Source organism: Salmo salar, chromosome 04 (assembly GCF_965601325.2).
Source record: "Salmo salar chromosome 04, fSalSal1, whole genome shotgun sequence".
NCBI lineage: Eukaryota > Metazoa > Chordata > Actinopteri > Salmoniformes > Salmonidae > Salmo > Salmo salar.
The window spans coordinates 20,636,875-20,660,169 of record NC_138294.1 but is presented as its reverse complement, the minus strand read 5'-3'; the positions used below and the strand labels follow the sequence as shown (position 1 = coordinate 20,660,169).

At 43.6% G+C, this 23,295-nt stretch overlaps 2 protein-coding genes and 1 long non-coding RNA gene across 8 annotated transcripts in view; 2 read left to right on the top strand and 1 right to left on the bottom strand.

Annotated features, from left to right (window-relative positions):
- Positions 1-10,088, top strand: part of LOC106610222 (protein arginine N-methyltransferase 9) — a 17,196-nt gene extending 7,108 nt beyond the window's left edge. For 2 of the 3 annotated variants that reach the window (XM_045716586.2, XM_045716585.2), the window contains exons 10-13: positions 590-1,337; positions 1,589-1,742; positions 3,862-3,984; positions 5,577-6,295. In XM_045716586.2, the coding sequence (XP_045572542.2) occupies positions 590-1,337; positions 1,589-1,742; positions 3,862-3,984; positions 5,577-5,831 (1,280 nt within the window). In that variant the 3' untranslated portion in view covers positions 5,832-6,295. Of the gene's footprint in view, positions 1-589; positions 1,338-1,588; positions 1,743-3,861; positions 3,985-5,576; positions 6,296-9,529 lie in introns of those variants that run through there. The other variant, XM_082974173.1, reaches the window with a different exon arrangement.
- tmm34 (Transmembrane protein 34) lies at positions 6,341-14,675 on the bottom strand. Of its 2 annotated transcripts, XM_014209419.3 has the most exons (11): positions 14,072-14,675; positions 13,869-13,999; positions 13,697-13,733; positions 13,137-13,253; positions 12,827-12,915; positions 11,482-11,556; positions 10,957-11,050; positions 10,700-10,812; positions 10,182-10,281; positions 8,272-8,443; positions 6,341-8,012 (listed from the first exon to the last, which is right to left on the bottom strand). In XM_014209419.3, exons 1-11 carry the CDS (start codon positions 14,189-14,191, stop codon positions 7,678-7,680), a joined length of 1,383 nt encoding a protein of 460 aa, XP_014064894.2. In that variant the 5' UTR covers positions 14,192-14,675; the 3' UTR covers positions 6,341-7,677.
- On the top strand, positions 14,064-23,295 carry LOC145878609 (uncharacterized). Of its 3 annotated transcripts, none has more exons than XR_014392101.1 (4): positions 14,064-14,201; positions 22,299-22,420; positions 22,616-22,725; positions 22,887-23,295. It is a non-coding gene; the product is annotated as an uncharacterized LOC145878609 (long non-coding RNA). The 3 variants fall into 3 exon arrangements; XR_014392099.1 differs by having other exon boundaries at positions 14,178-14,257; XR_014392100.1 differs by having other exon boundaries at positions 14,178-14,257; positions 22,299-22,518.

The following is a 23,295-nucleotide window of genomic DNA, read 5'->3' as shown; positions in this document are numbered from 1 at the left end:
TCTCTGTCTGTGTGCCCCCCTCCCTCCCTGAATCTCATTTCTCTCGCTCCCCTGCTCCTTCCTCTCTCCCTCTTTCTTTTTGTGCAGTGGCAAAGCATCTTGTTCCATGCCAGTTCTATTTACTTGTTGTTGTGGTTCATGAATAAACAGTAATGTGTGCAACAAGGCCTTATAAAAAAGAAAGAAATCAACTTGTTACTTATGATATGCCAAGAATTTGTACGTAATTTGCGTTTTTTGCAATTTTACGTGCTTTTATTTATTAGACTTAAGAGGGTCACACACTTCAAAACAAATGTACATACAGTGAGTGTATAAACATTAGGAACACCTGCTCTTTCCATGACATGGACTAACCAGGTGAATCCAGGTGAAAGCTATGATCCCTTATTGATGTCACTTGTTAAATCCACTTCAATCAGTGTAGATGAAGGGGAGGAGACATGGATTGTGTATGTGTGCCATTCAGAGGGTGAATGGGCAAAATATTTAAGTGATGGTGCAACGCTTTGGATGGTTGTTTATTCAATGTCAATAGGTTTGTATCTGTCCTTCTTCAAATGAACCATAAAATGAAATGTCTCGTCAGATTTTCCCCTGAGGCCTGGTGACGAGCTCATCGTGGAGATCTCCTGCCGGGACGCCTACCTGAGACTCTGCAGCGTTGCCGTGGCGAGAGACGGACGAGAGTTCTGTCTAGACGACTGTCTGGATCCAGACAAACCTAGAAACAACCCAGGCCCGAGCGGCAATCCCAACCCAAGCCTTAACGCCGAGGCAGAACTGTGCAGCGCCCTAGCTTGCCTCGGAACAGAGCAGAGCAGTGGACCTCGAGACTACACCATGCTGGAGTGTGCTGAAATGGCCCTCCTCAACAACCAGCCCTACCACGATAGTTTCCGCAGGGCACTGGCTAAACTCATCACCAACCTGAAGGACGCTTGTTCGGTCCAGGGTCCCAGCCAGGGTCAAGGGTTAGAGGTCATGCCTCTCACTGACCCCCCCAGTGGCCCTATGGACCCTGGTCCCGACCCCTTCTACGTGCTGGATGTGTCCGAGGGCTTCTCTGTTCTCTCCCTCATGGCAGCCAGTCAGGGCCAGGTGAAGGCCTATAGTTCGGTAGAGAAGACCCAGCACCAGGCGGTGCTCAGGAGGCTGGCCAGGGCCAATGGTGTCCCAGAGGAGGCTCTCGAGTTCTGGCTGAACAAGGTGGAGGACGAGCAGGCGGTGCTCCAAAGACCCTCCAGGGAGAAGCTGTGGAGCGCCATTATATTAGACTGTGTGGAGACCTGTGGCTTAGTGAGGCAGAAGCTGATGGAGAAAGCCACCCTAGCCAGGTAGGAAGATGGAGCAAGCGCTGCTGGAAAAGGTCGTTTTGGTAGTAAACGGGTAGTATGTATGAAGTGCTGGTGGAATTTGATGGTGTTTTAGGAATGAGGTGGGATTCTGGGTCATATTGCAGCATCTCGAATGTTGATATTGAATCTTCAGTGTTGTCACATTGGGAAAAATAGACTACTTGGGTTTGGAAGAATCTGTCCCTTTTGTACAATTGTTTGATTGTTTTGGTGGGGTCCATCCATGGCAGGTGCCTGTTGGAGGACGGCGGTCAGATCTTCCCAGAGAGAATAGTGGTGTACGGGATGCTGGTGGAGTCTGACACCCTGCTGCTGGAGAGTGCTGTCCAGGGCCAGGAGCCTACACTGGGCTTCAACATCGCCCCGTTCATCAACCAGTTCACTGTGAGTTACTGACACACCTCCCCAGATCCGCTGCATGCATACTCTATCTCCCCACCTGCCTTGCATATGTCGTCACTAGGGCCTGAGGTTTTAATGATATGGTTAAGCAGTAAGGCCGGAGGGGTTGTGGTATATGGCCAAGGGCTGTTCTTATGCACGATGCAACACGAAGTGCCTGGATACAGCCCTTAGCTGTGGTATGTTTGCCAGATACCACAAACCCCCGAGGAGCCTTATTATAAACTGGTTATTAGAGCAGTAAATATGAATGTTTTGTCATACCTGTGGTATACAGTCTGATATACCACAGCTTTCAGTGAATCAGCATTCAGGCCTCAAACCACACTGTTTATTTATTTATTTATTTATTTATATATATATATATATATATATATATATATATATATATATATATAAATAATCTTTACACCGTGTACAAAACAATAGCAACACCAGCTCTTTCCATGAGACTGACCAGGTGAATCCAGTTGAAAGCTATGATTCCGTATTGATGTCACTTGTTAAATCCAATCAGTGTAGGTGAAGGGGAGGAGAAAGGTTAAAGAAGGATTTTTAAGCCTTGAGACAATTGAGACATGGATTGTGTATGTGTGCCTTTCAGAGGTTGAATGGGCAAGACAAAAGATTGAAGTGCCTTTGAACGGGGTACGGTAGTAGGTGCCAGGCACACTGGTTTGAGTGTGTCAAGAACTGCAACGCTGCTGGGTTTTTCACACTCAATCGTTTGCCGTGTGTATCAGGAATGGTCCACCACCCAAAGGACATCCAGCCAACTTGACACAACTGTGGGAAGCATTGGAGCCAACATGGATCAGTCCATGCCCTGACGAATTGAGGCTGTTCTGAGGACCGAGTCCGGTCATATTGTCAGGAAAACCTCCTGGCTGTAGTCACACTCCCCTGCTCTAAATGTGCATGCACTGTACTCTGATAACTAACAAAGTCGTATAGTAAATTTACTGCATGGTTAGGGGGAAAAGTATGGTCAACTCAGAAATTCATTCTACGTGACACAACTCCCAAGCCTTTCTCGCTCAACATGTCTCCTCATATCTGGTATTCCCTCTCATGTCACTGATGCAATAGTCATAGTATTGACAGCTGCCTCAATGTTCTTTGTACCTTGCATCATTCTTCTGATTCAAAGAACAGGCTCCTGAGACACACCAACATGTTGCCTGAGGGTTGTAACATCTTGACTCAAGATGGCTGCAGACATATAATGCCAAACCCCCCCCCCCCCCCAAATATTCTGGCGAAAGCTAAAAAAATGTTTCTTGTAGTTTCTTTCGCAGTACTGTTGGTGGTTCTTGGTCTGCCGTATTGCAGTTGAGCTCAAGTGAACCAATTTGAAAGGGCACAGTACATTTAAACTGACCTTTTACTGTGCTTTTTAAAAAATCAAAATGGGTTTTAAAAACCCATTTTGCTTGCAATGCGACCTTCTACGTTGACACTTCTCATGTTTTCTTTTATCTGGCTTTCCGTCCGTATTACGGGGAGCTGAGGAATCCTTTTAAGTTGTCTTGTCTTTTCCGGTGTCTTGTTGGCTCCCGCGGGACGGCAGTTTGTTTAAACAGATGTTGTCTCTGAAGAGCTCAGACAGGGCACGCCGTAGCACGACTGTCACACTGGGGAAAAGCATTCACGCGGCTTCACGTAAGGACATCCCTACCTGGATCCATCGGTAAGCATTACATCAATGACATCAAACGGAGAGCGGCGGAGACACCGGGAGCTGTGACAGGGGGAGGAGGCGGCGGAGCCCGGAGCGGCGGGGGGGGGGCGGCGGCATTCGTTTGTTCTCCGTGACAATAACACTCCCGCTCTGTCGCTTGATGAAAACTCTCCTCCTGCTTTCTAGAGTGTAGCGATGCAGCAGGTCACATGATGCACATGACTCTAAAGGAGTTCTAAGAGTTGGAGATTGTGTTGAAAACACCTGACAACTAGTGAAACTAGCTGGAGAGGTTTGGGAAATACTGAACTAGACTACATGGACTGCCTTGTCATTCTGTTTTAAAGGGGTTAAATTAGTCTCAGATGCTGAACGGACATCTAATATGTAACAATGATATGATCTCTCTCTCCTTCCTAGGTTCCAGTCCATGTGTTTCTGGACTTGTCCACTCTGCAGTGTAGACATCTCAGTGACTCTGTAGAACTCTTTATCCTGGACCTCATGAACACCAACGCCAACTATACCAACAGAGACGTCAAGGTAAAGACCCAACCCGACAGATTCATGTAGTTATAGATATATTATCAGATATTGTCTGAAACATTCATATAAATAAAAAAAAGCCCATGGTAAATGGCACCATTGTCTGCTTACACATTATACTGAGGATAACACTGAGTTGCCAGATCCCTTGGCAGGGTCAGTACTTCCACTGAGCTGTGGCCCTGACCATAGAATTGAACGTCCCTTTTTCAGGACCCTGTCTTTCAAAGATAATTAGTAAAAATCCAAATAACTTCACAAATCTTCATTGTAAAGGGTTTAAACACTGTTTCCCATGCTTGTTCAATGAACCATAAACAATTAATGAACATGCACCTGTGGAACGGTCATTAAGACACTAACAGCTTACAGACGGTAGGCAATTAAGGTCACAGTTATGAAAACTTAGGACACTAAAGAGGCCTTTCTACGGACTCTGGAAAAACACCAAAAGAAAGATGCCCAGGGTCCCTGCTCATCTGCGTGAACATGTCTTAGGCATGCTGCAAGGAGGCATGAGGACTGCAGATGTGGCCAGGGCAATAAATTGCAATGTCCGTACTGTGAGACGCCTAAGACAGCGCTACAGCGAGACAGGACGGACAGCTGATCGTCCTCGCAGTGACAGACTACGTGTAACAGGATCGATACATCCGAACATCACACCTGCGGGACAGGTACAGGATGGCAACAACTGCCCGAGTTACACCAGGAACACACAATCCCTCCATCAGTGCTCAGGCTGTCCGCAATAGGCTGAGAGAGGTTGGACTGAGGGCTTGTAGGCCTGTTGTAAGGCAGGTCCTCACCAGACATCACCGGCAACAACGTCGCCTATGGGCACAAAGCCACCGTCGCTGGACCAGACAGGACTGGCAAAAAGTGCTCTTCACTGACGAGTTGCGGTTTTGTCTCACCAGGGGTGATTCACATTTATCGTCAAAGGAATGAGTGTTACACCAAGGCCTGTACTCTGGAGCAGGATCGACATCCTCCCTCATGTGGTACCCTTCCTGCAGGCTCATCCTGACATGACCCTCCAGCATGACAATGCCACTATCCATACTGCTCGTTCTGTGCGTGATTTCCTGCAAGACAGGAATGTCAGTGTTCTGCCATGGCCAGCGAAGAGCCCGGATCTCAATCCCATTGAGTACGTCTGGGACCTGTTGGATCGCAGGGTGAGGCCTAGGGCCATTCCCCACAGAAATGTCCGGGAACTTGCAGGTGCCTTGGTGGAAGAGTGGGGTAACATCTCACAGCAAGAACTGGCAAATCTGGTGCCGTCCATGAGGAGGAGATCCACTGCAGTACTTAATGCAGTTGGTGACCACACCAGATAATGACCGTTACTTTTGATTTTGACCCCCCCTTTGTTCAGGGACACATTATTCCATTTCTGTTAGTCACATGTCTGTGGAGCGTGTTCAGTTTCTCAAATCTTATGTTCATACAAATATTTACACGTTAAGTTTGCTGAAAATAAACGCAGTTGAGAGGACGTCTCTTTTTTTTCTCCGAGTTTATAATTACTATTTTATTGATTACAATAGTCTATTTCTATGGCCCTGACTGTGTGTTTCTCCCAGGTCCAGGCTAGTGCCTCAGGCAGGGTGACTGCTGTGCCCTTCTGGTACCAGATCCACCTGAATGAGGAGATCAGCGTGAGCACCTTCAACCAGGACTCCCATTGGAAGCAGGCTGCCGTGGTGCTGCACCAGCCCCTGGCGGTGAGGAAGGGAGACTGGGTACGACTGGCCGTCACCCTGCAGAAGAGCTCCATCTCCATATCAGCCAGTATAGAAGAAGAGGCAGGGGAGACCGGGACTGTGGATTCTGTTTGAGTCCACTCAGTGACCGTCTGTGAGAAGTAGATGTCTGGTGATATGAACAGTACAAGAGTCCACTTCATTAGTGTTTTAAAGGAGGGAGTTGTGGTGCTTTTGATTCTACAAGTCCACTCCGTCTTACTGGGAGAGAGGTCAATGTATCACTCTGGATTCTATATTATGAGTGTGAACGGCTTACATGTCGAGGAGAGGAAGGGAATGGACTCTCCGGAAGCGACAGCTCTAAAATGACCCCACAAGGTCTACAATAGCTGCCATCTCAATATGCCTTCTCTCAGGACTTTCACAAAGACATTTACATGTTTTATGATGTGCTCATCTTGAGACGTTTTGGTCTTCAGTGTGTTCATAATCTTGTTTTGGAATGACGTCTCTTGATTATGGTTGCAGTCCTCATTAAGATGTTTTCTATCAGCACTTGCATTTTATCTCCAAAATCATAATGAACAAACAAGGGACTTGGTGTCGTCAATTTCTTATTGACACTCGCAAAAACTGACAGCCACATTGAATTGGATTTATTGGAGGGTGAATGTTTGGAACCTTGAGATGAACTCTCAAAGACAAAGGTGCTGACACGTTTGATGTAGTACTTCCCTCTGAAGGTTAATGCTTTGTGACAAACATTATCAGGTAAGGCAATAGCTACACACATTCCTGATTGGAAGACATTCTACTAATGGATGACAATGAAACTAGTAAAAGACGGAATTCAATCCCTTTCAGTACGGTAAATCACAACTAATATCCCTGAAAAGCTTAAAACAGAAATTAGAATTTTTTTTTACCAGTCAGCTACATTGGTCCGACAAAATCTATAACCATGACTATGGAAGCATCAGTTTATATTTTCAAATGAGAGGCAGACGTGAAATGTGTGAATTACTTAGTGGATATAGTGTGGATACACTAGGACCACGTACGGCACATAGAAGAACAAGGCATCTGAGAAGACTATGGAGACTGCCCAGCTGTTAGCTTTAATGCCAAAGTGTGAACCATAGGTTCGAAGACTATTCAAGCATGTGCAAACCAATGATGTACAGTACCAGTCAAAAGTATTGACACACCTACTCATTGAAGGGTTTTTCTTTATGCCAAAAGTGTGCAAAGCTGTCATGAAGGCTACTTTGAAGAATCCCAAATAAAAACATTTTGGGGTTACTACATTATTTCATAGTTTTGATGTCTTCACTATTAATCTACAATGTAGAAAATAGTCAAAATAAAGAAAAACCCTAGAATAAGTGGTACTGTATATAAACCAATCATTGGTGCTAACCAGTATTTTGTATAAGTTTCAGTTTAAAAGCTACATATATAATACTTTGAACGTTTTCGTAGTAACAACTAAAACCCTTAGTAAATGATTAACGAGTTTGTAGTGATATCACCCAGGCGCTATTATAGAACAAGTATACTGGTAAAATCTCTCACCGGCTTTTGAACTTGAAGTCCAGACCCATTACAATGAAGAGGGGTTATACTAAAATAAGGTATTGAGGTACCGTACTTTACCATTATGACTCAGTAGTACAATACAGATACAATAAAAAATATCTTAAGTGTCATGAGACCCTTACAAAAGCTTATGAACATTCTTCAAGCTGTCATTGACAGAGGTCCATCTGCATCAGCCCTGGTGGATGAATGACACTACAATATTGCTTAATTAATGTGTGCTTTTTCATCGCTTGCTTTAAATTTGGTCTTGTGCGGATTACCCAAATATCGTCTGTAGGGGAAACGTAGCTGAGGCCATACTTGGTTCCTGCCCAACTGTGTTTGGTATAACGTGCATTCAGAGACCCCATTGGAGGATTTTAGCGATGACGCTAAGCTAGGTGATAATGACAAGGTCGTCTGTAACCGAGTCTTTTGGCTCGTTGGTGGTGTTTCTGAGCTCTGGAGCTTGTCTACCATCGTCTTCCCTCTCCTCTCCATCCCCCTCTCCAATCCACTGAGCATTGCTGAGCTCGGCGGGGGCCGACAGGGAGTGGGGCGTTTGGGTTTTGCCCAGGCCCTGGTACCAACCCTTGGGGGACGCCGGGTTCGAAAAGGCCTCCGTGGGACCGATGGCGTACAAGGAGCCTGGAGAAAGCAAGCCTGAGCGCTCGCCGTCGTCCTCCGCCTCACCAAAGTAGGTCTTTCTAGGTCGGCCCATAACCGTTCTCCCTGTATCAGGAAATAAATAATGTGTTTGAAGATATGAGAATGGCAACACTCACATAAGGAAATCTATCAAAGTCTTGAAGATTTTGAGAGTAGCCATTTTCTATTCTCTCATGACATTCTATTAACATAAATCAAGTAGCTAGCCAACGCATTTGGTTCTGAGATGGAACCTTTTCAAACAAAGTTCTTAACAGCGGCTTCTTTGATTCCATCCATGCATGACTGCTATTTAGTCAAGCCAAATGGGATGAGAACTAACCGACGTTGCGGACTTGCTCAGAGATGTCAGCCCTGACATCAGAGATGTCCCACATGGCCAGGAAGGAGTCGAAGCAGGATCCCTCCTCAGCCTCCTGGATGTAGGGCTTGTAGGTGAAGCTGAAGTGGTGGGCGATGGCCGCCAGGAACATCTCCACACAGATGATGAAGTCCTGGATGAAGTATGGATGAAAGCTTGACTGTATAGCAAAGCAAGTTTATTCTCACACCTGTTTCATGTACTTAGTATGTAACAAACCATCATATCTATTGAAGTTATTTAGAAATCTTGCACAGGATAGAAGTCCTTGAGATTAATCATCTCGTTTTCTATGGCGCTTGACAGATATTGCCTTATTAAATTTGATCATATTACTCCAGTGCTAGCCTCCCTACACTGGCTTCCTGTTAAGGCAAGGGCTGATTTCAAGGTTTTACTGCTAACCTACAAAGCATTACATGGGCTTGCTCCTACCCATCTTTCCGATTTTGTCCTGCCGTACATACCTACACGTACGCTACGGTCACAAGACGCAGGCCTCCTAATTGTCCCTAGAATATCAAAGCAAACAGCCGGAGGCAGGGCTTTGTCCTATAGAGCTCAATTTTTATGGAATGGTCTGCCTATCTATGTGAGAGACGCAGACTCGGTCTCAATCTTTAAGTCTTTCCTGAAGAATCATCTCTTCAGTAGGTCAAATGATTGAGTGTAGTCTGGCCCAGGAGTGTGAAGGTGAACGGAAAGGCTCTGGAGCAACGAACCGCCCTTGCTGTCTCTGCCTGGCCGGTTCCCCTCTCTCCACTGGGATTCTCTGCCTCTAACCCTATTACAGGGGCTCTTCCATGCCGTCCCTAGGAGGGGTGCGTCACTTGAGTGGGTTGAGTCACTGACGTGGTCTTCCTGTCTGGGTTGGCGCCCCCCCCTTGGGTTGTGCCGTGGCGGAGATCTTTGTGGGCTATACTCGGCCTTGTCTCAGGATGGTAAGTTGGTGGTTGAAGATATCCTTTTAGTGGTGTGGGGGCTGTGCTTTGGCAAAGTGGGTGGGGTTATATCCTGCCTGTTTCGCCCTGTCCGGGGGTATCATCGGATGGGGCCACAGTGTCTTCTGACCCCTCCTGTCTCAGCATCCAGTATTGATGCTGCAGTAGTTTGTGTCGGGGGGCTAGGGTCAGTGTTATATCTGGAGTATTTCTCCTGTCTTATCCGGTGTCCTGTGTGAATTTAAGTATGCTCTCTCTAATTCTCCTCTATCTCGGAGGACCTGAGCCCTAGGACCATGCCTCAGGACTACCTGGCATGATGACTCCTTGCTGTCCCCAGTCCACCTGGCCGTGCTGCTGCTCCAGTTTCAACTGTTCTGCCTGCGCTATGGAACACTGACCTGTTCACCGGACGTGCTACCTGTCCCAGACCTGCTGTTTTCAACTCTCGAGACAGCAGGAGCGGTAGAGATACTGTCAATGATCGGCTATGAAAAGCCAACTGACATTTACTCCTGAGGTGCTGACTTGTTGCACACTCGACAACTACTGTGATTATTATTATTTGACCATGCTGGTCACCTATGAACATCTTGGCCATGGTTGTTATAATCGCCACCCGGCACAGCCAGACGAGGACTGGCCACCCCTCAGCCTGGTTCCTCTCTAGGTTTCTTCCTAGGTTTTGGCCTTTCTAGGGAGTTTTTCCTAGCCACCATGCTTCTACACCTGCATTGCTTGCTGTTTGGGGTTTTAGGCTGGGTTTCTGTATAGCACTTTGATATATCAGCTGATGTAAGAAGGGCTATATAAATACATTTGATTTATACCAAACAAGTAATTTTACAATTGCATTACTACATCATTATGTAGCATTGTAGTAAAAGTGTTACTATGGCATTATACAGTGTTGGTATTGTCTTGAATTACCTGTAGGCCTGTAGCTACAGCCTCCACATTGTCCCAGTCCCACGTGTGTCTCTCTGAGATCACTCCAACCTTGACCAGGAGAGCGATGAATGCAGCTTGCCTAAGATAGAGTCCAGATAACAGAGTGGAAATAATCAATCCTCTACACTGCAGCCAACACAGGGAAAGCATTAACCCAATTACTGGCTATAGTCCACACAGCTTTGAAACATACTTTGTTAACAAGTCCTACACATGCAATTCTGAAAAAAAGTTGATAAGAAATACAAAATGGGAAGCCAAAACTGTGTTACTTTAATGGATAACAATGCTAGATCCATGAATGGCAGACACATTGACTGGTAAACAAATATGTTATTAATCATGGAGGTCGATAACCTGGTCCGAGATCTGTTTGTGCTATGTCAATGGCTTGACATTGACCACAGGGGTTGGCAAGACAGCACAAACAGATCTGGAACCAGGCTAGGAGGTAGATGCAGGTGATCCAAAATGGCAGCCCCAAAAAAAGCACTCACCAGAAGGAGACGAACACCACCATTTTGACACACAGGAACTTCCCCACTGGCCTGATGGGGGCCAGTTCCTCTCTTAGGGCCTTGTAGAACAGGACCAAACAGTACATGGCAAACTGGGAGAGAGAGGAGAGAGCATGATAGAGAAAGAGACCACATACTGAATGCTAAATATTTAATGATGTTATCTTTGTGGTGGTGGTATGGTGACAGAAAGTTTACAGCAATGTGGAGACAAGTGTGAAAAATACAGAACCTACCAGCTGCGACATATTGTTGAATATCACCAGGTACGTCCATGCATTGGTTGAGCTGAAGTTACCTTCATCATACACACCACAGAGCTGACATATCCTACAGGATAGTGAATGGAGACGTGATATGACTTAATACAAAAAGTTAATTTATATGTGGTGAGTGTTAGGGAATAGGTTAGGTAGTTTAGACCGCAAACTACAGCTCACTACCACACCCCAGTCCCCCAAGGGATGGCAGCTTGGAGAGCCGTAAGGCTGCTGGTTGGTTCGGTGGCCATGATACCTTTTTTATTTTAAAATCTTTAGGTTTGGGCATGCCTTTGGTATTTTTCCTTTTTGTACATATTTATGTTTCGCCACCATCTGAACAAATGATAATCTGCTTGGACTGGCCAAGTCAAGAAAGACAGAGCTGGCGCTGGACCAAGGTAAGGTTGCTGTCTCTCTGGGCACATGTACATTCAACACTTGGGCATATAACATAAGGCCATCCTGAATGGAATAACAGATCCTGTGCAAAACACTTACAAGGCAATAACTGTTGTGACTGGTCTGACAACCGTGTACTGCAACACTCCCAGCTTGCATCTCAATAGCAATACCCTGCAATAGGAAAACACGGTACACATTATTAAGGAAAGACATTCACACAAAATGTTAGCTTTTTCCCACTATCAAATAGCACCTACATCTTACTAATCACCAGCTTTGTTTTCGTGAATTTCTTCCATTTCTTAAAATCAATAACATCCTATGAAGAAAAATGTTGCAATACCTGTGGCTAAAATCGCAGATGCACAGCATTAGTTAAAATGCAGAGTAAACAAAACAGATGAGCCTAATGCTGTCTTTCTGTTCTTTAGGCTGGTGCATTTTTCCTAAAATGAGAACACGTTGTTCCACTTGCAAACACTTCTGGTTCTGTTCTTAATCAACTACAGGCAGACATGCTACATATTACTATTGTTGCCTGACTGGGGCTCGTTTGGAGCTGGCGAGTAGCAATAGAGACATGGAGAGACTTCAAGCAGCCAAACAAACACCTTGAAGGTGAACCTTCTAGAAAGAGACTCAAAATGGAGGCCACACAGACTGGAGCCACTTTAACACCCAACTTCCTGTTTTGATTATGAGCCTGAAATATAAATGTATACTTAAAACACATCAATGTGGTATAAAAACATGTTATTAATCCTAAAATATCCATTCATAACATGTAAAACAAAGAAGTGGTAGTTTATTGCTGCACAAAAACATAGACCTTCATCCTAAAATGTAAACTTATAACACATGGTATGGATAATATTATAGCTCCTTATTAGCCTGGCTGATTGTGCAGTAATGCCATAGATATTGATAGAGGACTCTAATGGCCAAAAGCCAGTTTTAGCATGGACAGTGCCATTAAGGACTTTCACCATTTTGAAGTAGTCAATTGGGTGGGACTTCCTATGGTTTAAGGAAGGATCACATAAATCCATCCAGGTCATAAGGAGGCATCAGCCAATGAATTATAAGTGATCAAACATTCCATAACCACAGGTGGCAGTAAATTTGCCAACCTTGGCTTTATATCTGTTCAAACAACACCTTCCAGGTGGCAGTATGACCATTTAATTTTGTATACCAACTTATAAAAGTAGTAGAAGAAAATTCACTACTTCAAAATGGAGATGGCATCAATGCCCTGCCCATGCTCCCACAGACACCCTAATGGGACAGATACAATGTTGCATCCTCTATCTCTATGAGTAAAGCCAACCCCTATGTTTGTTCTCATGCCAAATGCACAGCACTAACAGATCTGGTACATGGGGCCTGTTCATTATAGCACACATACACTTAAAGAACTACAAAAAAGCAACAAACTCACTCTCCCATGGGCCATGCCGGGCAGCAGCAGAGGGGAGGAAGGTGTTTCTGCTGCTCCTGCACCTCCAGCATCAGTACCAGGCTGGGGTACTGGTTACCCATGGTTGAGAGAGAGAGAGAAAAATAAAGAGAAGAGAGGAATTACAGTGTGAGGATATTGAAATAAATGTAGGCTACTCAGTCTAGCCTGGGATCCAGATGTGTTTGTGCTAGACTTATGTTTGGCATTGGACAAAGAGTGGCCATGATTGGAATGTTAGAACAAACAGGTCTGGGATCATTCTCAGTCTGGTCATGACAAGAATGTGTACCTGGTTTCCCAGGTAGTTGAGCAGGAAGATCATGAAGTTGTAGATGACGTATGCCTCGTAGCACTCCCTGCACGTGTCCACGTAGATGGCAATGCTGGGGTACTTCAACGCAATCCACTGTGAGAGAGAAAGGGAGAGGGTGGGAGAGGAAGACAAGGAGAGGAATGGGATCATAGATGGGCTATTACACTATCTCAATGATATGTTGCATGATAATAGTGAACACTTGAAACTATTGAAAACATTTACTCTGAAAAGTCAGGCAGGGAGTGATGTATTTTTTTGTTTCTCTGTTTTGTTTTTCTAAAGGAGCTCTGTTCTCATTCTTTGGGAAGTAGGATCATGGAAATTGTGTGATAGGGGGAACGCTGAGCGTAGCAGATGCTAATTAGCATAGCGAAACGAATAGAAGTGCCACGCTCATGTCAGGCGCTTTTCAGTTTTACTACTGTCAAAGCTACAGTGACTTCTTCTGTCAAATATTTGTAACTTAACAATAAACCAATGTTGACTTTTAAGAACATCTAGCTACATGATCAAGAATTGAACGCATTACTTACACTGTCTAAACTGTAAATGGGGACCATCCATAATATTCTGTAAAAAAAAGGAGACGAGATCATTCACAATCAGTTAGATTGTATTGTATATCATGCAAGATAAAGACACAAACCCATGACGGTAATGAAGTAATTCTATCCTACAGCTGTGACAGAGTAGCCTTTCACTTACCTGATAATTGGCTTCTGTAGCTCTGGTTGAGTATAGTTTACAAGATGCTGCAGGATCCCCCATAGTGATATGGGTATGGTCATGAACACGAATATCCCAGCTATGAACCATGCTTTGTTATGGGTACCAACCTGAAAGGTATAAATTACGTATATAAAGGAATCAAGTAACGATATGATTGGGCTGCAATGATACCAACTGACCTCTGATTTCTGTAGTTCCCAGATGCACAGGGGTAGTAGGACGACAAGCACAACCAGAAAGTATAGAAGAACGACTAGAGGCCGAATCCATCTCCTCCAGTTGCCACAAGTACAAGGCATATTTGTAATGGTAAGCTAGTTAGCCACAGCAAGTTGGCCACCGTCCTACACTCACTGGGTCAATGGGTGAGTTTGCTGAAAACAAAGCTAATGCTAACAACTAGCTATTACCGCTGCCAGCTATAACTTGGTATATAAGAGTTCGTTTCAAATGTGCTTTGGGAAGCATGAATACTGAACGACAATTTCCAAACACATTGTAACGTTAGCTGCTTTACTAAACCAGAAATTGGTAGCTAGCTAGCTAACGTTAGTCAGCTGATGTCATGATTCACTATGTAAACAAACAATGACTCCACGCTGCATCCATTCCAAGCGAAAGCTCTTGATAAAATTAAAAACAAAAATTGATCATCTAATAAAATCCAACTGGTCAAAAACAACGCAGTTCTTGTATTAATAACGATCTATTCATTTCTAAAACTTCCTAAATAAGTTTTACAACGTAACTGATGGTTATTTCTTGTTGACGTTCTTGACAAATGCCGCCCATGTTTCAATCTGATTGGTTATGGAAAAGATCTCAATACTTTTCATTGCTCACCTTTTAGTCCATCACATTGGAAGACTTGGGCACAGATGTAGTTCGGTTGATCTGCGATCTGAGTCCTCATGTATGCTCCACTAGATGGCAATGCAAATCAATCATTCTCAGTATTTCACACAAGTGGAACATAACAATTCATTTAAATTACCAAAAGTTAAGAAAAATTTAACTGTATAAAATAATGACAAAGTATACATCCACTATGGAAACTCATTTTCATCATGCTCCACATTGAACTAGCCTAACTTCTCACATTTATTCATAGAAAATACCACAAATATGTATTTGTTGAATATTATTTGTGTATCCTTTGCCTACATAATAAACATACTGGAGGCTTCTCTCTCTCTCTCTCTTATTTTTTTTTTCTCTCTTTCCTTGCTGTAAAACATGTGGCCTGTGAATGCATGGTTCTAATTAAGATTCTTAAGAAGTGAGAAATGGTGTGAGAGGATTAAGTCCAAAAGCTCCTCTAATTCCTACAAAAGCTTTCAGAAAAGTGCAAGTCAGCACTAAATATTTAGTTAAGTGAAGCCATTTGTCCAAAGAAAGATAACACAATGAAGATGAATGACATCAGGAATGTATTTAGCTGAAGTTGCTTTAAAAAAAACTCTACTACATGTTATCACAAGGCCTTCATTTGAAAAACACAACGACCATCTGTGTATAGTCCTAGGATAACTATTTCAATACAGATCTGTATCCTTTAGACAATTTAAATTGTTAAACAATTTCAGAGAAGCATCCGCTGCTCCGTTAATTAGAGTGGAGTAAATAGGCCATAGTCAACTAGGCTCTCTTTTCTTTGTCCAATTGAAGGTTTTCAATTGATTTATTCCAGTTGAAACTTGTTTAGTTGAACATTAGGCTCCACATTGAATAAATTGAACCACAACAAAGAATGTGCTCTGGGTCTAGCTCGGTGCAGGGAAGCAGAGAATGTCAAGGATGTGGGATTTGAGCTTATGTTTATTAGAGATACTTGCTAACAAATTGTTTAAGGAATGTGCTTGTTATTTTTTTAACGAATGTATGTGCATTTACAGCAGTGAAGACAAGGACTGCATTTCTTACCACAGAGTGCAGAAATCAGGGAAACTTCTCAATTTAAATATATTTATTGGAGTGACAATCTTCGTATACCTCAAAATGCAGTGGGGTTGAAGTGAAGGTCACTATACTTATTTCATGTCTTGAAGCCAGTGCCGGGAACTAGGAACTGTTTTAATGTGTTGGCCTGATCTGCTATGTATCATTGGAGACCTGCTCTTTTAACAAACAACCTCTCTCAGTCACGACACCAAGAATCCTGGAGAATGTGAAACAGACAAGTTTTATAACCCCTCAGCGGTCTGCTTCAATTACTCTCGCAGCGGTGACGAGGAGTGAAATAATGTTTTACGCAGAGAAGGTTGTCGGCACGAACTTTTCCATGATGAGGGCAGATGGTGGGTTGAATTGACTAGGCTTGTAAAACCAAATAGTAATCATTCTCCCTCATTGTTCACTCATTGTTTGTTTAGTTCTGGGAATGAATTACAAGATTTCAAGGAGTTTTAGGCCTCTTGTTGCCAGCAATTTGTTTCACTATAGCTGTTCTGACATTTTTCTAAAGGATTTTATACTCAAACCGCATTGAGTATGAAGAAAGTTATAGAAAGAGCCTAGGGAGGAGAAGTATGACTATGAATCTCTCTCTCTCCTCTCTTTCGTTCAGAGTGCGTTTCCCTGTTTAATGAGTGGAGGCAGAACTTTCCTTTGTGTTGCACCATCCGTCCCCATCGTTTCACTAGCTACTGCCCCACAGTCACAGAAATCACTGGTTGTTACCAGACAGATTGTTCATGAATTTTGAATTTATCCTTTTGGCTTTTATAAATTAGAAATGGTCTTTGCCACCACAGTAATGCGAGCGAGCTGGCGCCTTGGTGGGTTATAGCTTGGAGGGATTGCTATGCAAAATGGCATTAGGAACACAGCCATGTTAGGGCTGGGTAGGATAAACATGTGCTGTGTTTGATCAAACTGAAAACATATTTGAGCATAGACAATGTGACGTCGATAAGATCCCACTGAAGCATCATTTTACAGTGCACAATAAGGTTATTTGGATGGCACATAGAACTGTAGGAGGATTTGTTAAGAAATGTGAATGATCGGGGACAGTGGCACAATGGAAAATGTGTCTGGCGATGGATTAGAAGATTCTAGGTTCGACCCCTGGCTGTCTAGGCACTGTATTTAAGGGCCTCCCGAGTGGCGCAGAGGTTTAATGCACTGCATCGCAGTGCTAGAGGCGTCACTACAGACGCTGGTTCAATCCCGGTCTGAATTACAACTGGCCATGATCGGGAGTCCCTTAGGGCGGTGCACAATTGGCCCAGCGTCGTTCGGGTTAGGGGAGGGTTTGGCCAGGGGGGCTTTAGTTGGCTCATCGCGCTCTAGCGACTCCTTGTGGCGGGCTGGGTGCCTGCAGGCTGGCCCCGGTTGTCAGTTGAACAGTGTTTCCTCTGACACATTGGTGTGGCTGGCTTCCAGGTTAAGCAGGCGGGTTTTAATAAGCGTGGTTTGGTGGGTCATGTTTCAGGGGACGCATGACTCGACCTTTGCCTCTCGAGCCCGTTGGGGAGTTGCAGCAAGGAGACAAGATTGCAAAGGGGGTACATAATATATACAGTGGCAAGAAAAAGTATGTGAACCCTTTGGTAATACCTGGATTTTTGCATAAATTTGATCTAATCTTCATCTAAGTCACAACAATAGACAAACACAGTCTGCTTAAATTAATAACACACAAACAATTATACATTTTCATGTCTTTATTGAACACACCGTATAGACATTCACAGTGCAGGGTGGGAAAAGTATGTGAACCCTTGGATTTAATAACCTCAACCAAAGTTTTCTGCAGTTGAGGATCAGACCTGCACAATGGTCAGGAGGAATTTTGGACCATCCTCTTTCCAAAACTGTTTCAGATCAGAAATATTATTGGGATGTCTAGTGTGAACCGCTCTTTTGAGGTCAATCCACAGCATCTCAATCGGGTTGAGGTTAGGACTCTGACTGAGCCACTCCAGAAGGCATATTTTCTTCTGTTGAAGCCATTCTGTTGTTGATTTACTTCTGGGTTTTGGGTCGTTGTCCTGTTGCATCACCCAACTTCTGTTGAGGTTCAATTGGTGGACAGATAGCCTTACATTCTCCTGCAAAATGTCTTGATAAACTTGGGAATTCATTTTTCTGTTGATGATAGCAAGCTGTCCAGGCACTGAGGCAGCAAAGCAGTCCCAAACCATGACACTCCCTCCACCATACTTTACAGTTGGGATGAGGTTTTGATTTGGTGTGCTGTGACTTTTTTTCTCCACACATAGTGTTGTGTGTTCCTTCCAAACAACTCAACTTCAGTTTCATCTGTTCACAGAATATTTTGCCTGTAGCGCTGTGGAACATCCAGATGCTCTTTTGCTAACTTCAAACGTGCAGCAATGTTTTTTTTGGACAGCATTGGCTTCTTCCCTGGTGTCCTCCCATGAACACCATTCTTGTTTAGTGTTTTACGTATTGTAGACTCGTCAACAGAGATGTTAGCATGTTCCAGAGATTTCTTTAAGTCTTAGCTGACACTCTAAGATTCTTTTTAACCTCATTGAGCATTCTGCGCTGTCATCTTTGCAGCAGTCAGTCATCTTTGCAGGATGACAACTCCTAGGGAGAGTAACAACAGTGCTGAACTTTCCCCATTTATAGACAAATTGTCTTACCGTGGACTGATGCACATCAAGGCTTTTAGAGATACTTTTGTAACCCATTCCAGCTTTATGCAAGTCAACAAGTCTTAATCTTGGGTCTTCTGAGATTTCTTTTGTTCGAGGCATGGTTCACATCAGGCAATGCTTCTTGTGAATAGCAAACTCAAATTTTGTGAGTGTTTTTTATAGGGCAGGGCAGCTCTAACCAACATCTCCAATCTCATCTCAATGATTGTACTCCAGGTTAGCTGACTTCTGACTCCAATTACCTTTTGGAGAAGTCATTAGTCTAGGGGTTCACACACTTTTTCCAACCTACACTGTGAATGTGTAAATGATGTATTCAATATAGACAACACAGAAATTATTGTTTTTTTCTTATTAGTTTAAGCATTTGTGTTTTTTGACCAATTTATGCAGAAATCCAGATAATTCAAAAGGGTTCACATACTTTATCTTGCCACTGTATATTTTTGAATGAACTGAACAGGTCAAGTTACTTAGTTACAAAACATCTGAGTAGGAGTGCTGATCTAGGACCCTGTCTCCTTTGTCCATCTAATCCTATTCATTATGATCTGAAAAGCAACACTGATCCCAGATCAGCAGTCTTACTCCGAGACGCTTTATGAATATGGGCCCTGCGAAGTTACTGTATGAAAATCAATGTATGCAGAGGTGGAGCCATACTGTCTGATTGTTGACTGGCACCAAGTGATACAGTATCAGCCAAAGTGCAGCGCCCTCATCAGGGGAATACAGAAGTCTGCAATTATTCAGAGATTATTTATTTATCTTAATACATCTGCCTAAGGTCTGTGTGTTAGGAAGTGTTCAAATTCGCCCAGGGAACTTACTTCAGCTGTGCTGTTTCTTCTCCTGAACAATAACTAACAGATTGGAATAGAATAGATTTTTAGCCTGACCTACAAAGTGTTCTAGATTAGAATGATATGCATTCAGAACATTTTATACATGCAGTATGTATTGGCCTATATGAAAACAAAGCAAAGTTATATCATTATAAGAAACAGACATTCATATTTCTAATCACGAAAATGCGTCATCATTCATCCTGTTTTCTGTCAATTTTCTGGATCTGGTCCCTGTAGACTGATATTTCTGGATGCTGTGTGTTTCTGAAATCACTTGCATGAAAGATGAGGTCACCCATACACCTCCTGAAATAGCCCAAAATAGCCTTACAATCTGATTGGCTGAAAGAGTAGGTCAATGCGTGACAATCTGATTGGCTGGAAGAGTAGGCCTCTAACATGATGAACAAATAATATCTCCCAGACCATATCATTATCCAATCATCAATTCAGTTTGATACAGTTTCTACTGGTTCCAGGTTACTCTGTATGTCAGAACTCCACAGGGTATTAGAAATGTGTTATTGATATTATTCTGTGATTGAGGGGGGATTCTTGAAAGGAAATGTAAGTCGATGTCTGATCTAACTCTTATGGCATGAGGTATGGTTGACCCTGAAGTGTGATGTGCTTGTTTGGACTCAACACCAATCCATTACGTCAGTACTAAACCTGGGTTCAAATAGTATTTGAAATCTTTCAAATAATTTAGCTTGGCTTGATTGAGCTGGCCTGGCACAACGAAACCAAATTGAATAGTCCCAAAAGTGCCAACCCCTGCCTTCTGGCTTTTTAGGCTGACTAAAGCCGCTAAAAGTATTAGAAATCATTTCAAATACTTTTTGCATTGGCTTTAGTCAGCCTAAAAAGCCAGAAGGCAGGGGTTGGCACCTTTGGGACTATTCCATTTGGTTTCAAATAATTTCACTGGGCTTTATTGAGCTGGCCTGGCACAACCAAACCAAATGGAATTATTTCAAATACTATTTGAACCCAGGTCTGTCAGTACATCTGTGTAATGCTGAGAGACAAGTAGAGAAGCCTGACAAAGGGCACAGGCTATTATTAAAGTCTATGGTGGTATGTTTCAGAATAGCTATTCTCTTCATGCATCTGTTTGTAGCCATTGATGTTTACTTAGAACTCAGTTGGTGATTGAGTTGTTGATGGTTTGTTGATGTTTTGAAATCTAGCTAGTATAAGGATTTCAACACAGTTGTATCACGTTTTATCTTAATTCCTTACTCTGTGTACACAGTATGTAGCGAATACAATGGCCTAATTAAGAATGAACAACGTACAACCCATTGTAAACTATTAAATTAAGATTGACTTTATATAACATTTATTCTAGTTTCAAACCATAGTGCATCTTCCCAAAGTATCTCTTCACAATTTTCTCAGCTCCCTTTCAAAACTCATAGACTGTTTCTCATTATCGACCCACCATAGTTCAGTATATGCAGTCCATCTAGTCCTCACTGTTATTGTGTTGTATGCATCTTATGTCTGAGTGGCAGCTGAGAGCATAGGTTTGAACTCTGCTGAATAAAGAGAGACATCCGTCAGACATTGTTCTTCAGCGGAGAACAGCCTGCACTGTATAATAACCCTCTGATGCCTCTCCACACACACACACACACACACACACACACACACACACACACACACACACACACACACACACACACACACACACACACACTTAACCCTCCAATGCCTTGTCATTCGTGAAGTGTTTGGCCTTCAACATTAAGGACTTGGCTCTGTTCACCATGTTCTATATAGAGGAGCCTCTTTGGCCCTTTGAGGTCCTCTGTTTTTTGCCTTTGAGCTTTATTCATTTCGCTGCTGGCAACAACCAAGTTTCCCACCAAATTCCACAGACCTAAAACCATCCTCTCTCGCTTGCTCTCTCTTGCACTCTCACTTTCTTTCTTGCGCTCTCTCTCTCCGTCTCTCTCTCTCATGGTCATGCCTTTTGAGTCTCATGTTATTTTTTTGTCATCCATTTCATAAAAGTCAGACATTTTTATATTCTTCAACCACAGTTGTGAGAGGAATTCAGTGTTTTCAAGCTTACTGGAAAGAGACAAAAAAAATGTTTTACATTGAATAAGGAACACTTTGGTATGGATTATAATTTAGAAGGATCTGTTATCACCAACCCACTGAAACAAGTAACAAATTAACTCTCAACACATCTATGACACTGACATTACTATTGGTTTTGAGGCAGAAATTATTTTGTCTCAGCTTATTTTGGTCTGAAATCAAGAATATAAATATTATAAATACTTTGTTTCCTTTTTTGTCTCCCTCTCCTCCAACCCTATCCACTCAGCCCCTACCCAGATGGTCAAGCGACATCACAATCTTTGCTTTCTCTCCCACTACTCTCTCCTCTTCCATCCTATCATCTCTCCCTTCTGCTAAATCCTTCTCCCTCCTGTCTCCTGATTCTGCCTCTTCGACACTATTCTCCTCCCTTTTCTGCATCCTATGACTTGCACGTCTCCTTTCCTCCCGGCTGACTCGGCCCTCCCCTTCTGCTCCGTGGAGGAAAATGGAGGAAAACCTTTGGAGGACCTATCATCCTTTCACTCCCTCTTCTCTACCTTCTCTTCCTCTGTATCCACTGACTTCTTTCTCCCCTCCCTCTCCAGTTGAAATCCTGCGACTAGTGATGTCTGGCTGCCCGACATCCTGCCCGCTCGACCCCATCTCCTCCTCCCTTCTCCAGACCATCTCTGGAAATCTTCTCCCATTCCTCACTTCCCTCATCAACTCATCTCTGACGATCTTCTTGAACCTATCCAGTCAGGCTTCAAAGACGGGTCACTCAACCAAGACTGCTTTTCTCTGTGTCACGGTGGCTCTCCGCACTGCCAAAGCTGACTCTCTCTCCTCTGTTCTCATCCTCCTAGATCTATCTGCTGCCTTCGACACCGTGAACCATCAGATCCTCCTCTCCACCCTCTCACGGCTGGGCCTCTCAGGCTCTACACACTCTTGGATTACATCCTATCTGGCAGGCCACTCCTACCAGGTGATGTGGATAGGATCTGTGTCTGCACCACGCACTCTCACTACTGGTGTCCCCCAAGGCTCGGTTCTCGGCCCTCTCCTCTTCTATCTATACACTAAGTAATTCGGCTCCGTCATATCCTCACATGGTCTCTCCTATCATGGCTGTGCTCATGACACTCAACTACTTTTCTTCTTCCCCCATTCTGACACCCAGGTGGCGACACGCATCTCGGCGTGCCTGGCAGATATCTCCGCTTGGATGTCGGCCCACCACTTCAAGCTCAACCTAGACATGACGGAGATCTTAAGATGAATGCAACAACTGTAAGTCGCTCTGGATAAGAGCGTCTGTTAAATGACTTAAAATCTAAAATGATTAAAAACGATATCGGTCACAATGTTTAGGTTGTCTAAGAAGATTTCATGGTGTTCACTTTAAATGTCCAACACAACCTTGTAACTAAATCCATTGCACTGATCTCAAGCAAATAGATGAGATCCTGCTGTCACGACTCCTGCCGAAGTCGGTCCCTCTCCTTGTTCGGGCGGCGTTCGGCGGTCAACGTCACCGGTCTTCTAGCCATCGCCGCTCCATCTTTCATTGTCCATTTGTTTTGTCTTGTTTTCCCGCACACCTGGTTTACATCCCCTCATTATACTACGTGTATATTATCCTCTGTTCCCCCCCATGTCTGTGTGTGGTATTATTCGTTTGTTACGTGTGTGACGCTACAGGCTGGTTTTGCGCCGGGTATTGTTTGTACCCATGGCTTTGTTATCTGTACCATTTTGTGAAATTTGTGTGCTATCGCTTTTTCCTTTGGGCCGGAGTGTTGTGACACAGTTGCGTCCGGCTATTTTCCTATGCCTGAATAAAGTGTGCCTGTTCACTCA

Bases quoted from the DNA above. Each gene is read 5' to 3' on its own strand.
- tmm34 (XM_014209419.3), bottom strand. From the start codon at position 14,191: ATGCCTTGTACTTGTGGCAACTGGAGGAGATGGATTCGGCCTCTAGTC. The intron at 13,734-13,868 runs GTAAGTGAAAGG...TTTTTTTTACAG, and splicing joins CTACAGAAGCCAATTATCAG to AATATTATGGATGGTCCCCA. The intron at 8,444-10,181 runs GTAATTCAAGAC...TACTTCATCCAG, and splicing joins CTGTAGCTACAGGCCTACAG to GACTTCATCATCTGTGTGGA.